Genomic DNA, 18032 nt, shown 5'->3' with positions numbered 1-18032 from the left:
TACAAAGTTTATACAAACTCTTTATATATTATTAAAAATAATATAATATACAAACACACATACATTAATACACACACACACAAAAAAGTCTTATAAAAAGTGTCTTGCTTTCCAAAGCTGCAATGCTTTAGTGACACTGAATGAGTTTGGAAACATGGTTTTTAATTGGTAAAATTGTCATTTAATATTTTTTGGTGTTTGTTTTGTGTATTAGCTCTGTAATGTGCTGAGGATTGGTGTAAATTAAAGGGTTTAAAAAAAAAGTATCCAAAGCTGCATTTATTATGTTGAAAAAAGTAAATATAATAATTTAACTATATAACTTTTTAGCTAATTTATGTTAAGCTTTTAACTAAAATAACTCCAATTTAATATAACTTTTTTTTTTTATCTATTTTAAAATGCAGTTTATTCCTGTGATGGCACAGCTGAATTTTCAGGCAGTCATTGCTCCAGTCTTCAGTGTCACACGATCCTTCAAAAATTATTCAAGTATGCTGATTTGGTGCCATAACATACTTTGAATATTATTATTACCGTTGAAAACAGTGATGCTGCTTATATAGTTGTTGAAACCATGCTACAGTTTTTGAGGATTATTTTATGAATAGATAGTTCAAATGAACAGTATTTATTTGATATATAAATCTTTTATCACGTTATAAATGTCTTTATAACGTGTAGGGGAAGTCGTGGCCTAATGGTTAGAGAGTCGGACTTGTAATCCAAAGGTTGTGGGTTCGAGTCTCCGGCCGGCAGGGATTGTAGGTGGGGGGAGTGAATGTCCAGCGCTCTCTCCTCCCTCAATACCACGACTGAGGTGCCCTTGAGCAAGGCACCGAACCCCCAACTGCTCCCCAGGCGCTGCAGCATAAAATGGCTGCCCACTGCTCCGGGTGTGTGTTCACGGTGTGTGTGTGTGTGTTCACTGCTGTGTGTGTGCACTTTGGATGGGTTAAATGCAGAGCACGAATTCCGAGTATGGGTCACCATACTTGGCTGAATGTCACTTCACTTCACTTTATGGACATTATAAAACTTAATTTCTTTAAAACAAATATAATTTATTTATATACAATATAAATGTTATAATCCATAAATCTACAGGGGTTACTGTAGTATTCACCCCATTTAAAAAAATTAAAATAAAATTACAAAATAGAATACAATAGGAAATGAATGACATATCTCAGTCACCATTCACTCTCATTTTAACTTTTTACTGTATCATCAACAGTGCAACATAATGTTAAATCTGAACAAAAATGACTGCACGAGCCAAAAATTCACGAAGAAAAAAAAACTTACTTGAAAGACTTCAGTGAAAGTGGAGCTGTCAGGGCAGTGTGTAGCAGCACACCTTTAAAAACTATGGAATGTTGGCCCCACCCCCTCTATCGTTGATTGGTTCAAAGTTTTAACGACACGTCCCCGTGCCCCCGGCTCTGCCCAGAAACGCGCTCCAGTCACTCCTAATCACTGTCAACTATCAGCCGCCGTGATTGAGAGCGTCCTGCGACTACAAACAACTGTCTCCTTTTCCTTTAATGAGAACTTTGGAGTTGTTGTCCAACTTGGACCTCATAAACCAACACTGGATTTACATTTGAAGAAAAACAAGTTATTTTCATGTCAGAGTAAAGTGGAATACTTATCAAATCTTGACAAGGAAATACTAAATGTCGCAAGGAATCGCAATAATGTTTCTTTATGTACTTGTCTCATACGTCAGCAGATGTTTCGCATCTTTATAAACTTAAGCATGTAACCTCTTGTTGCATTTAGTACGCATAACATGCCTCTGTTCCTTAGTAAATGCGTTCAGATTTCCTAAAGACTCGGGATTTGCGTTTCTCCTCTAGTCCGGGAAAATTCTGCAACTGGTTTAGACTCAAAACTGAGTCTCAGCTTAAATTTATATCAGCCGCCCACAAGAGTTGGTCGACTTCAGTCATGAATGTGCCAAGGTGCTCTGGAATTTGCGCTATGATGAGAGTTCTGGCTCTGTTTATACACGTTATGTCAACGACAGCAAAGAGACACGTTGTATACTGGAACTCTACAAATACACGGTAAGATCATGATTACTTTTAATTCATACTCATCGTGTTGACTGTTTCCAATTAATCTTATTACGCAGGATCGCGGTTGCGTTCCCTGTGCGTAATTCAGCGCGCGGCGCTCTTGAGCTCAACCCTGTGAATGTGAAGTGACTAAGCCCAAAAACGCTCCCAGATTTGTGTTGCTTCATGTCTGCAGCCTAAAACACACCTGCACCTATTAAAGGGTTTAAGTGTGGTAACGTGTCCTCCCATGCCTCACTGTTTCCACCAGTCAAACTTTGATCTAACTGTCCTTAAAGGTACACTCATTCATTTCTGATAATTAAAGTTTTATGCATAAGGGGGAAAAAATACTTGTTTTTATAAGTGCACTCACATTAGAAGAAGATTAAGAAAAACAGCTGTTTTATTCTACATGGGGTTTATGGGCGTTGCCATTTTGAAATCACATGATCATGCAACCAATAATAACAGCGTTTAATTTATATAGATTTTCAGTCAGTGCTGAAGGTGTTTTACAAAGTCACAGAAGATAAAGGCTGCAGCATAACGCATATATGGCTACTTCCCTACACTATATATTATGTGGGAAGCAGCATGTCAAATAATTTGTAGTTTTGATTACACAGCATTTAGAAATAATTACGCAGAAATAAATGGATGCTTTTTTTAATCCCATGAGGCCATTGGAGAGGAATGTCATATTTATTAATGACTGGAAACAGGCGTGCAGCTGATGTTGTAAATCAGATGTAGTAAATCCAGATTGTATTCATACTTTATGCATACTTAACACATTTTGTTTTATTAATATGGATGAAAACATTCAGTGTGTGATTTCCAGTGTTGCTATTAACTAAAACTAATAAAAAATGTTTTCATTAATTGGAATAAATCTTTAAAAAAAAAAAAAAAAAAATGTTTATTTGAAATTACTAAAACAAAAAATTATATAAAAGCAAAATAAAAATAGAAAAAAAACTTAAAAAATTACAAAAGCACGTAAAATTACTAAACCTAAAAATAATTAAAATATAAAAATAAGCCAATTCAAAATATGAACAAATACTAAAATAGTATATAAATAATAACAGTATATAAATAATACTTAACAAAATAGTATAAGTAATACTTAACATTTGCTGCAAATTAGATCCAGAATCTAAGAATGTCTATTATATGGATGTTTGCAGGATGAGACTGAGGAAAACAAACAAAGAGGATCAAAACAAAAGATAAACAAACAGCTTCGGTGTGAAGCGGCAGCAGTTAGTAATTATTATCTTGTGTATCTGTGTTCCAATTTCATTAATTGGGATCAGGGGTCAGAGCTTTTGTATCTGTTGAATAGGCGAATCAACTATATGCTGTAAAATCCAATGCCCTTCCGCTCCTTACAGTCTGCTGAACAATTTCTCTAGGTTCGATCAATTAGTGCTGAACGTAGCAGTAATTAAATAAATCAATGTTAATGATGTGTGCATATCAGCTCTCTTCCTGTAGTGCCACAGATCTGTCCTCTGTCTTGCTCTATGATGGTTTAATTGGTGTCATTTGTCAGACTGATGGCACGCTCACCTGCCACTCCAGGTGTTATCTCGGTCTGGATTGGCTGTTTAGTTTAGGACAGCCTGGAGAGCCCGCTGTGCTCCGCCCCTTTCGGAACGTCTCGGACATGGGAAGCCATATGGACTTGTTTCAGCAACAGGCCTCATGTAGTAACACGCGAATCGTTAAAATGCTTGAAACTGGTTGTTTTGTCATAAATCATTAATTTCTCATCAGAGAAAGATGGCTTTTTAAGGTTTTACAAATTTGTTGTTTGGCTTTCAGTTTTATTATTTATATGATAGAGATGAGAGATTAATTTGCTCTTAGCTTGTGGGCTCACAGATGTTTTGCATACTAACACGTACACAAATCTCCACTTGCATTCAGTGTAGTCGTGTTTTGTCTTGTTATGCAGTGATGTGGTTTATTTTATATATATATATATATATATATATATATATATATATATATTCCCTCCTTAATCTCCACTCCTGCCTTTCAGTTGTAACTGAGCTGTGAACTGCTGTGAGAAACTTGTTGCTTTTCGTTTATCAGCTGATGTTTTAGATGGCCTGCCAGGTGGATAAAGCTTATAACGCGTGCTTCGCTCTTATCTGTCACGCTCTCTCAGCTCACCCCTTTATTTCCTCATGTTTTCTTACGATCTTAACCTGAAAGTTTGAAACCTGATGCAACGGCTGAGTGTGAACATACAGTGGAGATTTCTGACTTAACTCGTACACAAAATCAGACCTTTTTCACATAAAAATGAAACTTCACACACTTATGTCATTCCAAACATTATGACTTTCCTTCTGTGGAACACAAAAAGAGATATTCTGAAAACAGTGCTAAAAATGACCAAACTTAATAGAAATATAAAAAAGGGCAAATAAAAATTACAGCACATTACTAAAACTTAAATTAAATTAATGAAAAATATAAAAATAAAAGCAAATTCCAATTATAATAGTGTGAAAATATATGATATGATACTAAAACAGCACTGATTCATTGATTTTCTTTACCATAATTACCATAATTGTTGTGACTGAATAAGTGAGATGAGCTCAAGGACAATAAACAAATCATTTAGACTGGGTTTGTTAACTGGATCAGATCATTCATAGAAAAGATCCTGCTTTGAATTATTTATTCATGAATTGGACATTCTTGTGCCAAGAAGAACTAAGGCTGATGAGATTTTCACAAAATAATTTAATGAATGTTTGCCATACAGATCTATCGTATTCCTTCAGAATATTTGACATATAGAGTCTGGACCACTTTTATAATGCTTTTGCTGCCCTTTTGAAGCTTGAAACCTTAATTTTACACCAATTCTAATTGCATGGAAAAGAGTGAAAGGTGCATTCTCCAGAATATCTCCAGGACAGAAAGTTGTACAGGTTTGGAACGACATGAGGGTGGTGACAAAAGCTTAATTTTTGGTTGAACTGGTCCTTCTAGGCACAAGCTCGAAAGGCAAAGGTTTTAAGTACATCAGTGATATAAAACCTCTACATTTTCCAAATTCAGCTTTTTATATCTGTGTGTTCATCTCTCGTGTGAGTCACTTACTCAACAAGTTTGAACACATTTCTAATACTCTTGAAATTCCAAGTGCCTCTTTCTCAACACCTCCCTTTTACCTCTCACTGCTACATGTTTCCGAACAGGATGCCAAAAACAGTATTTTTTTTAATTGCTCATTTTGAAATAAGCCATCAATTAATACCCGAGGAACTTTGAATAATTTGTGTTTGAGTGTAATGGTGGATTGTGTGATCGCATGAGTGTTAATTCATGCATACAAGCACATCAACCCCCCATACACAACCCAAATACAACATAGTATGTTTTCTCGTCGTTTCACCAGCGAGAGGCGGGATCGGACCTCTCAGGCAGCACGGGGGCGGACGCACCCATGCGCATGCAAATTTAAATTAAGGCTTGAAGATCAACTGTAATTTTGCTCAATCAGGGCTGCCGTGATTGGACCCCTAAGCACGTCTCGTGTTTGGCGAGGACTTCCACAATTTTCGGATAATCTCCCTACTACTTCTATAAATCATTAGCTACGAGAACCTGTGAACTGTAATCAACAAACCTACTCAGAAATAATCAAACTCAGGCTCGCATTCAAAGGGAAGTAAGAAAGTGAACTCCCTGCTGCTTTCGCTCGCTCACTGGTTATTATGTGGTTGACTGTATAGCTTAATGCATCATAGCGGATTGTATAATTATCCATATGAATGGAACTATATTTACCTCAGGTTTGTTTTCAACAGTGCTGCCCAGAGTCTGCCCGTAACCTTCAGGAATCTGCAGCATGTTGTCATAAACAGGCATTTCCCGATAATGTAGATGACCTAAGAAATAGTTAGGCTGCATAAATCAAAACAAAATGTTGCGAAAACAGGAAATATTCCTCAACTTTGTACTCGACAACCTCAACTATGTCCTTATCACATTTTTTCCTGCTGTGTAACACTGAAATATGTTCTGAGAAACATACCCTCGCAGAGCTAGATATAGTCTCTGCTTTTAATTCCCATGTAACAGTTTTTTTGATGGCACAGTTTCCTTTCTTTGTATTGCAATATTTTCCTTGGCTTACATATGCGACTGAAAACTTACTTTTGAAATTGCTCAGTTTGTAACTGTGCATCTTTCAGGAGATGTTCCTCTTTCCTCAGTGGTTTCCTATCAGTCTGTACTGTAAAGGCCACCTGGTCCAGTGGGCATGAAGAGATTTTGGAGGTTCATATATGGGACTTTACCGACAGATTCTGTCCTATGGCTTGTTCCCGATTCGCTGAGGTCCAATCGGCTTCTTTGAAGAAGTCCCAGCCGATATAAGTTTATGGACTAAGCATGAAACGGATATAATCTTATAAAACCGCTCTTGAGCTGTGGAATTTGGCCAGACCTGGTATGGGATAACCTTTCAATCTACCTTGGAGAAAGTCATATTTTGTTGCCCGTTTAATATTATAATTTAGTGATTATTATGAGTTTCAGATTTCTCTGTGTGATTGCGCAGGGCCGGCTTCCCAGCCATCCCGCTGCACACGGCAAAGAAAGAGTTTCCATATTTTCTCCTTGCCTGGATATTTGGCTAATACCCACCATACAGATGTTATCAGCAAGTACACTCCATTATCTCACACCTCCACATTGGCCAATAGCGCTTCTCTCAGCGTGACCACATCAATATCACTCACCAGTTCCCTATACTTTGCATGCCTGGTTTGTGCACACGTGCATGTATGCGTTATTAGAGGCCGAGTATGTTGCCAGTCTGTATGCCAGCCAGTGGCCTGAATGTGTCTTTTGGAAGATAAGATTAAGTTTTTAAGTGCAATGTGTAAATTCATTTTCTTGGAGTCCGAAGAAATAGGTTGTTATTTTTTTAGAGAAGTTTTGGAGCCACACAGCGTCTTTTGCCGAATTGCATGCAAATTGTGTACCAGTGCCAAGACAAAAAAGCCATTGGCTTTCAAAAAATGAAACATTAAGGAGCTAATGTACTTTTTAGTTGCCAAATTAGAGAACTGCTTGATATGGTTGTTCAGAAACTCTTAACCTTATTGAGTGCTGCTTGCTATAGCTTCTAGTCACTGTTAAGTGACTCTAGTCCTTATTGTATTTGCCTTATAATGCGTTTTTTGCAGTTCAGTTGTAAACTGATGGTACTACAGGTACATCTAAAAAAAAAAATGAATATCGTGAAAGTTAATTTTTTCTTGTAACTTATTTCAAAAAGTGAAACTTTCACATTTTAGATTCATTACATGTAAAGTAAAACATTTTAAAAGTTATTTTTGTTTTAATTCTGATTATTAGAGCTTACAGCTCATGAAAGTCAAAAATCAGTATCTCAAAATATTAGAATATTTACATTTGAGTTACAATTAATGACCATCCCCACAGTATAAATTCCAGGTATCTCTTGTTCTTTGAAACCACAATAATGGGGAAGACTGCTGACTTGGCAATGATCCAGAAGACGAACATTGAAGCCCTCCACAAAGAGGGTAAGTCACAGAGGGTCATTACTGAAAGGTGTGGCTGTTTACAGAGTGCTGTATCAAAGCATATTAAATGCAAAGTTGACTGGAAGAATTTGGGTAGGAAAAGGTGCACAAGCAACAGGGATGACCGCAAGCTTGAGAATACTGTCAAGCAAAGCTGATTCAAACACTTGGGAGAGCTTCACAAGGAGTGAACTGAAGCTGGAGTCAGTGCATCAAGAGTCACCACGCTCAGACGTCTTCAGGAAAAGGGCTACCAAGCCACTTCTGAACCAGAGACAACGTCAGAAGCGTCTTACCTGGCCTGTGGAGAAAAATAACTGGACTGTTGCTCAGTGGCCCAAAGTCCTCTTTTCAGATAAAAGTAAATTTAGCATTTCATTTGGAAATCAAGGTCCCAGAGTCTGGAGGAAGAGTGGAGAGGCACAGAATCCATGTTGCTTGAAGTCCAGTGTGAAGTTTCCACAGTCAGTGATGATTTGGGATGCCATGTCATCTGCTGGTGTTGGTCCACTGTGTTTTCTGAAGTCCACAGTCAACGCAGCCATCTACCAGGAAATTTTAGAGCACTTCATATGCTTCCTTCTGCTGACAAGCTTTATGGAGATGCTGATTTCATTTTCCAGCAGGACTTGGCACCTGCCCACACTGCCAAAGGTACCAGCAGCTGGTTCAATGACCATGGTGTTACTGTGCTTGATTGGCCAGCAAACTCACCTGACCTGAACTCCATAGAGAATCTATGGGGTATTGTCAAGAGGAAGATGAGAGACACCAGACCCAACAATGCAGATGACCTGAAGGCCACTATCAAAGCAACCTGGGCTTCCATTACACCTGAGCAGTGCCACAGGCTGATTGCCTCCATGCCATGCGGCATTGATGCAGTAATTCATGCAAAAGGAGGCCCAAGCAAGTATTGAGTGCATGGAAATGAACATACTTTTCAGAAGCCTGACATTTGTTTAAAATATCCTTTTTTTTTTTTATTGATCTTATGTAATATTCTAATTTTCTCAGACACTGAATTTTGGGTTTTCGTTATCTGTAAGCCATAATCATCAAAATTTCAAGAAATAAAGGCTTGAAATATTTCACTCTGTGTAATGAATCTATATAATATGGGTTTCACTTTCAGAAATGAGTGACAAAAAATATTGACCTTTTTCATTATATTTTTTAGATGTACCTGTATGAGACTCTGTTTCAAACTGCTTACTATTTGTAAATATTGACTAATTCATCAACTGGTTCATAAGAGTCATTTCACAAATCAATGGAGCTCACAAGATGATATGAGTCATAAAGTTCCTAAATTGTCACATTTATTTTTTGTTGCATTTGTGTCTATTTGCCATCTGGAGCCCTGAAAAAGCAATCTCCGTGCTTTTGTAGTCCTGAATATAAAATATATTTTATTGTGCAGAGTAAGCAGTTGATTGACCTCACTAATGCTATTGACGCATAAAGACACAGCATGTGGTAATTGGACTGCATGCATATTTTCACTAGGACAGGTTTTTTGCTCCTATTGTTGGGGAGTTGTTCACACCGGTTAGTGTTCAATGAGGAATGCAGGGGTGGATATAGCCATGGTTGAGGATTCATAACTGAAAACAGTGTTTTGTTCTTTTTCACTGGACTTAACCTCAGGGTGCCCTCTTAAAAATACCTCCAACTCAGTACCTGCGCCAACACTTCAACGGGTAAACCGAATTACATCGGGATATGGGGGTTTTACTGTGTTTGTGCAATTGTATTAGCCTGGCTGGGAGATATTGCGTTTCTAGCATCGCCTGTTGTGAGGCATCAAATGTGGACCGGAAATCTTATTGTTTTGGCTTTCAATATTACACATGCAGAATTGTTGAATGGAAAAGCTACTTTCTCTAGGGAAACACACACACAGCTCTCTTTCCTGTGTGGGATGTATAGGATGTTCTGTCTCTTTGAGACTTTGATCTTGTGTGGTGTCCTCCTTTTGCTGCTAATGGACATGTTTTATCTAAGCGACAGGGAGAGAACTGGCCTGATATACCGTTTAAGCTAGACCCTACATAGGTCTGTGCCAGCTTGTGTTGTCTGAGAAATTCCGACACATTTCTCTCCTACCGTTCCAGGACCATCGACTAGGCTACTCATTCCAATTTTCTTGTGTTTTTCTAGTTGTGTCTGCACAAGCATATTTAAATTATACACTACAATTCAAAAGTTTGAGGTCAGTAATATTGTTTTAAAGCCCGTAATACTTTCAATCAACAAGAATGCATTAAAATGAAGTGACAGTTTACACTGTACCAGTGATTTTCTGTTTCAAATAAATGTTGTTCTTGAAAAAAGATCAATGTTTTTAGCACTGAATCAGTGTTTTTTTGTTGTTGTTTTTTTTTAATGTTCCTTGAGCAACAAATCAAAATTTAATTATTTAACAGAAGGCACTGAATATTGGAGTATTGTCTGCTGAAATGTAAGCATTACCATTACAGGAATAAATTAGTTTAGTAATATTTCATAAAATTTGTTACTTTTTTTTTTTTTTTTTTTTTTTTTTTTTTCCTATAATACGTACTCTACATTCTTGTGAAATTAAGTGCATTATAAATTAGGTTTGTCATGCTCAAATACGAGTGAATGGATTTAACAAAATGTATTGCATATTTTCTACTGTGGAGTAATTTCCATTTATATAACAAAAAAAAAAAAGATTTATTGTCTGAACAAATAATTGCTTTTGTTATTTTTATTATGAAAACGAATAGTCCAATAATCATTTACAAGTTCGCCAATTTCTGTGAAGTAGCCTAGTGAAAAGGTTAATCATAAACCAACCAATAGTCCAGCATTTAGAGTTATCTTTTTACTTGGTCATTACCAAAAACCAAGTCATATCACTATTTAATTAGCCAGAATATATCTGTGTGCTAGCAGAGCGTAGACCGTAAAATACAGTTATAGGACAATAGTGTCCTAATGTAATTGATTCAATCTTTTGTTTATGAACAAACCTAGCGGCCCTCTAGCTGTCATGTTTATTTAAGTGTTTTTTGGCTTTGCATTCATATAGTTTATGAAGAGCCAATTATGTATCTATGCCGTTTGAGTGAAGGGTAGCAGTGTGTGTATAATGCGTGTGTGTTGATTTGTGGTTCAGACTCTTATCTTCCTGTCAAACCACTTCTTAATTCTTATCAATAGTGTTGATTTTCTCCAACGCTTTATCTTGCAACTTGAAAAAGTAGCCATTTGCTTATCTGATTCCAGCATCACCCCTTTAAAGTCAACATGAAATCAAAATTGACCCTGTTTTCTTAATCCATCCGTGTTCTTGGCCTTGTGAATGATTCATCAGTGCATGCTCTTCCAAAGAAAATAGTTTTTCTTTTCTTGAAAGCATATTCTTCCTCTGACTTTCCTTCTTACTGATTCCAGTGAGGCCTTGTGGGTTATTGAATAATATTAGCCAAGAGCCAAATAGCTTTTTGGGTGTTATTTTAGCAAGCTATCATTTAGGTGTCTGTTTCCTAGTTAGCTAATCTCAATTTGATATCAGAAGTTATCACTCCACCGTTTGATGTCATTAACGACATTTCGAATTAGTGTGGTTTGAAAGACGGATGTGTAACAACTTTCCGACGTTTCTAAAAAAAAAAGTGACTAGCTAGTTTCTCAAGTTCCTCATTTGTAAGTTGCTTTGGATAAAAGCGTCTGCTAAATGACTAAATAAAATAAAATAAAGTCTCACACTAATTTTAAAGTTGTCAGAAATCACAGAAGAAAAATGGGTTGCAAACAATTCAAGTCGACTCATATTTTATTCTGCAATTCATAATTTCTAATTTTTCTAGTGCACACACTGGCACACCAGAACATCCTGATAGTCCACCCTTCCCTGCATCATTTATGACTTCCTTCCCTCGCTCTGCTGAAAAGGAAAAGACATTATGCCCATTCTGAATGAGCAGAAAGAAGGCAAGCACATTATGTAGGGATGGCAGGAAGAGAATCAACAGTTTTCAGCGCCTGAATCGGTAGGGGAGCCCCTCTGGGGAAGAAGGGGTGAGGAGAGGGAGAGGGGAAGAGATGTCAGCAGGTATCACTATCACTGTCACTGTGCAGTCGTGGAGAGAAACACCCTCGTCATGCTTGCTTACCCTAAAGGGAGAACATTTGGGGAATAGTGTGGATCACAAAATGACCATATTGTGAGTTTTGTCTATTTGTTTGCATGATTTGTGTGTACATTTCTAATAATTTTTTTCTCCCCCATATTTTTCTTTTCTTTTTTCAGTAAGTATACTGTATATGTGAGTGGGTTTGGTTCGTTGTTTGTTCATTATTGTAGTGATCAAGTATATTAATTAAAATCAATCAACGAAAAAGTTTGATATGAATGACATGATATTTAAAGTTAGTGAAATTTCAATGTCTTCTATAATTTGCTGATAAAAGCACTCAAAGCACTGAATAGACAAATAATGACTTTAGATATCAACATTTTATTTTATATTATTAAACATAATTGGCCTGTAGTTTACACGCATAGATAGGTGTGTATGCTTGGTATTAAATATAACATTTACATTCTTTTTACATTCATACTTATTATTTTTTTATTTTTTTTTAACAATGTATAGATTTAATCTATTTTCTTTAAATGTTAATGTATGCATTTAATTTGTTTCATTTTATACTTTTTAATTCTAGTTTTTAGGGGTTTTTTCTTTCTAATCTAATTGTATTTTTTACAATTTATTTTATATTCAATTTTTATTTTATTTTGAGTTAAATTTTTTAGTATTTATTAAATTTCATTTGGAATATAATTTCATAATTTTTTTTGTTTTGCGATTTTAATGTAATTATGTAATCACAGTATGTATGTATGTACGTACAGTGGGGAAAAAAATATTTGATTCCCCTGCTGATTTTGTACGTTTGCTCACTGACAAAGAAATGATCAGTCTATCATTTTAATGTGTAAGGGAAACCGGTCAATTTAGCTCAAAGGGAATCATTTATGATTTTATAGGGAATTTGGACAGAATCACTGTTTTACGGCTGCTCACCGAGTCGGCCAGCAATTCACTGAACATGAACCCTGAACTGGATGTTAAAATCCAAAATATAGTGAAAACACTATTTAATAGCACGGTAACAAGATTGGCAGTTTAAGACATTAACTTGTAAGCACAAGATACTTCTCTTTTCAATATAAATAAGACTTTACTGGATAAATCTAAGACATGTAAATAATCACATGAACACACGCACTCACACATTCACATAAGTTGCAGAAAGAGAGAAAGTGAGGAAAGGATGAGTTTAAGAGAATGAAAATGTGAAATCCCAAGTTTATAGCAATATGTGCTGTTGCATAGACCTGAACAACCATCAATAACTTATTTAACCCTCTCATTGAGTTTTTCCAATGAGGCTAAAATTTATATTAAATGCACCAGCTCAGCTAGAATCTGGACGTACTTGCGTTGCATGTTCAGGGGATTCCCTTGTTGAAGTTGTTGCAGAAAGGGGTTTCCCGAGGTTGCTGATTGGTTGGAAGTTCAGTAGTCGTTGAAGTGACGTCTTGGGCGTTGGCTGATGAATGGTTTCGGAGTCAGTTGCTGGTTGAAGTTTGAAGCGGGTGCAGTCGGAGCTAGACTTTGCGGCAAACTTAACTTGGAACACAAAACTCTCAATGGAAAGAAAAGTAACTAAAGTAAAAGAATAAAAGGATGTAACGAGACCAGGGGCCTCATGTATAAAAGCTGTTTTCCAAGCACATATCTGGATTTATAAAAAAATAAACTTGGTCTAAATTAGTGTTGTCAAAAATATCGATATCGACCGAGCTGTCACTTTCACTTCTCTCCAAAGGCGCGTGGACAAGCACCACACGTGACCGCACTCGTCTCCTTCGCTCTGGTTAAATAGCAAAAGTGAAGTGAATAGAAAGATGACTGCTCTGGTTGTTAAAGAACACAGCAGGAGCGCTATCTGTAGGGATCTATGATCTCCGCGATGCAGAGAATGCGCACGGAATCGCCGAATCCAGTCATAAAAACGGAATTTACAGTTTAACGCAGAATGTCACGGAATTTGTCAACGTTTGGATGAATTGTTATTCTGTTAACTACTGTTAATTTTTTTAAAAGAAATGATCACAAAATATTTTTATTTTAATAGTAAATCCCCTTCATTTGCCAAAAATGTAATTGTTTAATTTTCATTAATTCAAATATAAATTAATTAAAATAGTTTTATGCCTTCATCTGATATCCAGTAAAATTTAAATACACAACACAGAATTTCTGTGGGGGAAAACACATTTCATAAGGCTACTGTAAGAATAAATAAAAATAGTTTGTATGCATTCAAATAATAGACATGCTAAAACTCAGAATTTGGTAACAATAAAACATAAGGTGAGAAAAAAATAAAACATTTCATACGGCCCTAAACGTGTCATTTTTGTTACACTTTTAATAAATTAAATGTTAAATTGTATAATTTTCATGATTTTAATGAGTTAGACATGCTTTTAGATTAATAGCATTTAATTTGACCATTTAAAAAAAAAAAAAAAAAAAGAGTCCAGAAAAATTAAAATGGAAAAAATTGAATGTAGAAAAAAATTAAACGGAATTTGGGGAAAAATAAAACGGATTTCATAGGGCCCTATATCTGGAAATATTTTGGTTATGAAGCAAATGAGAATATGAACAAATAGAACTTTGGATTTTAATTAGTACATGTATTAGTAAACGTTAGTTTCAATTAACATTTAACTAAGATTAATAAATAAATCAACAAATGCAGTACCTCAAGACATTTTTTTTGTTCATGTAAAATATACCTCATGTTCTCGACTTGTTACATTTATCTTTAAATTAAAAAAATTACCCCCTTAATATTGTGGCAGTTTTTTTTCTCTGTGGTATCAAATTGTATCGAATATCGATATTTTTCAAGGTATCGTATCGAAGTTATAAATTCCAGTATCGTGACAACACTAGCCTAAATATGTGCGCACCGTACGGATTCTCTTGACTGTGCGTATGCACTATTTTTCCTGGAGTAATGAAGTAAAAAATTATTTTAAACTCTTTTCATTTTGATATACACATTTATATTAAATATTCCACTCTAAGATTTGCCTGTTTCCTTTTAAAAAATACTTTGTCAGTGACGCGCGAGAATTTTATTTACACTGCAATAAATGGCTTACCTGTTTCCACTAAAAATAGCTAAAAGATGTTCACCTTTTCTGCAAAACTACATAAATTTGATTTGATTTGAGTTGTTTAAAACAATTGAAAAACTATTTGGTCAGTGGAAAGAATGAGGTCAAGCATATTCTAAAATAGGCTATTTATCTGAGATCTAAACAGTTTTGTTTTTATTGATATTTTGATATATTCTAAAACATTCTGGATGATTTTGGCAATATAAATTAACACAATGGCATTTAGTCTAAATGCACAAATGGCATTTAGTCCTGTCTCATATTTCCTTAATGTCTTGTACCTTTGGTGTAAAACATGGTGTCACGTGGATGGGAATATGCATGGAGTCACGTAGATGGGAATATGCATGGAAATGATATGTAGATGAGGATATGCATAGTAAAACTAGGCGTTGTAATCTCCATATATGGTGATTTCTGGGTGGAGATGCACGCACGCACGCACAATCTTCCCCTGACTGGGATTTATAAAGGGATTTTTGCGCATGTTCTGGCGTACGCATGCTTTTATTAATCTGAAAACTTTTGTGCATACGCAAAATCTAGCTTTTGTGCGTACGTACACTTTTATGATGAAATCTACGGAGAGTTTTATACATGAGGCCCCAGGTGTTTTTTCTTCTCATCATGGTTAAGTAGCAGCTGGCATGTAAGCCAGTGCACACACAAAGAGCGCTAAAAAGCGGTGTCAAAACGCGGTGAGAAAAAGGCAAGAAAAGCATTGACTAATAGGGGGCCAATTTGATGGTGTCCTGAGTATTTAAACTGGACTGTTGGACACATCCCAAAATGCTGTCTCGACCAATTAGACACTCTCTTAGCTTGGGGTGTTGCCATCTTTCTCCTCCCAATACATAAATCAACATGTTATCTTATCAGTCACATGGTCTGAATTTTTCCGCTCTTGCAGAGTATAATTTTGGACATGATTTCTATAACCAGAATATGATACATTTGACAGAATTGCTTCGAATAAACATTTCAAGCTAGAATTTTCACACTCATACATACCAAGCATGACTATGAACCGTTAAGATGACATACACAATAAGTGATTAGCACGATCGTCTAATATGTGGGTTACATACATAATATGAAGTTATACATAGAAATGATTAGTTGCTCATAAGACCTTTTCAGATGATTTTGGTGCATCTACATATGCATAGAAAGGCAGTTTCTGTGCCATTCTGTTAAGTAAGAATGTGTTCTGTGAAGACCAAAGAGGTTAAAAGGTCTCATAAGGAATTTCAGTCTGATTGTTGTCCTGGGTGGAGGAACCCACCCAACGAAGTCTCTACTAAGGATTTCCCTCATGTGATGGTCATGATGTACTGTGTCTTTGACCATCAATCTTGGGTACCCAAATTTGACAATCTCCTTCCTGAGTTGGAATTATCAATAAGTGTTCTTTTGTCTTAATGTTGCAAGCTGTTCCGTGAAAGAGTTGGTTTGATAGGCTTGCTTCAGTCTCGTGGCTCTCTGATTTATGAACATCCTGTTCTGTTGGGCCTCTTTGTGGAATTTGGCCCCTCATGTTTCAATATTCTGATTTAATCTTAAATTGGTCCAATTCGCTCTGATATCCTACAAATGGTTGGTTTATTTGAACAGTGACAGACAGAATAACAACAAAAAAATCCTGAAAAATGCATTTCAAAAACAGTTATAAATTGATTTACATTTTAATGAGTGAAATAAGTATTTGATCCCCTATCAATCAGCAAGATTTCTGGCTCCCAGGTGTCTTTTATATAGGTTACGAGCTGAGATTAGGAACACACTCTTAAAGGGAGTGCTCCAAATCTCAGTTTGTTACCTGTATAAAAGACAACCTGTCCACAGAAGCAATCAGTCAATCAGATTCCAAACTCTCCACCATGGCCAAGACCAAAGAGCTGTCCAAGGATGTCAGGGACAGGATTGTAGACCTACACAAGGCTGGAATGGGCTACAAGACGATCGCCAAGCAGCTTGGTGAGAAGGTGAACACAGTTGGTGCAATTTATTCGCAAATGGAATAAACACAATATAACTGTCAATCTCCCTCGGTCTGGGACTCCATGCAAGATCTCACCTCGTGGAGTTTCAGTGATCATGAGAACGGTGAGGAATCAGCTTAGAACTACACGGGAGGATCTTGTCAATGATGTCAAGGCAGCTGGGACCATAGTCACCAAGAAAGCAATTGGTAACACACTACGCCGTGAAGGACTGAAATCCTGCAGCACCTGCAAGGTTCCCCTGCTCAAGAAAGCACATGAACAGGCCCGTCTGAAGTTTGCCAATAATTCAGAGGAGACCTGGGTGAAAGTGTTGTGGTCAGATGAGACCAAAACTCAACTCGCCGTGCCTATGACCCCTAGAACACCATCCCCACCGTCAAATATGGAGGTGGGAACATTAGGCTTTGGGGGTGTTTTTCTGCTGAGGGGACAGGACAACTGCACCGCATCAAAGGGACGATGGACGGAGCCATGTACCGTCAGGGCCAGGGCATTAAAAATGGGTCGTGGATGGGTATTCCAGCATGACAATGACCCAAAACACACGGCCAAGGCAACAAAGGAGTGGCTCAAGAAGAAGCACATTAAGGTCCTGGAGTGGCCTAGCCAGTCTCCAGACCTTAATCCCATAGAAAATCTGTGGAGGGAGCTGAAGGTTGAAGTTGCCAAACGTCAGCCTCAAAACCTTAATGACTTGGAGAGGATCTACAAAGAGGATTGGGACAAAATCCCTCCTGAGTTATGTACAAACCTGGTGGCCAACTACAAGAAACAAAGGTCTGGGGCTGCATGAGTGCACTGGGGAGCTACAGTTCAATGAGGGAATCATGAATGCCAACATGTACAGTCACATACTGAAGCAGAGACTGGGCCGCAGGGCAGTATCCCAACATGATAACGACCCCAAACACACCTCCAAGACGACCACTGCCTTGCTAAAGAAGCTGAGGGTAAAGGTGATGGACTGGCCAAGTATGTCTCCAGACCTAAACCCTATTGAGCATCTGTGGGGCATCCTCAAACGGAAGGTGGAGGAGCGCAAGGTCTCTAACATCCACCAGCTCTGTGATGTCGTCATGGAGGAGTGGAAGAGGACACCAGTGGCAACCTGTGAAACTCTGGTGAACTCCAT

The 18032-nt window shown here is 37.0% G+C and overlaps 1 protein-coding gene across 1 annotated transcript in view; it reads left to right on the top strand.

The window, feature by feature from the left end:
• Positions 1-1953: 1953 nt before the first annotated feature.
• Positions 1954-18032, top strand: part of LOC306877675 (ephrin-A4-like) — a gene marked incomplete at both ends in the record, with an annotated part of 51284 nt that continues 35205 nt past the window's right edge. Inside the window, one exon of the mRNA XM_079429577.1 lies at positions 1954-2072. Within this exon, the coding sequence (XP_079285703.1) occupies positions 1954-2072 (119 nt within the window). The remainder of the gene's footprint in view (positions 2073-18032) is intronic.

Source organism: Barbus barbus (genome assembly GCF_936440315.1).
Source record: "Barbus barbus genome assembly, chromosome: 12".
Classification (NCBI taxonomy): Eukaryota; Metazoa; Chordata; class Actinopteri; order Cypriniformes; family Cyprinidae; genus Barbus; species Barbus barbus.
The sequence above is the reverse complement of the archived record's forward strand: the minus strand, read 5'-3'. Positions and strand labels throughout refer to the sequence as shown.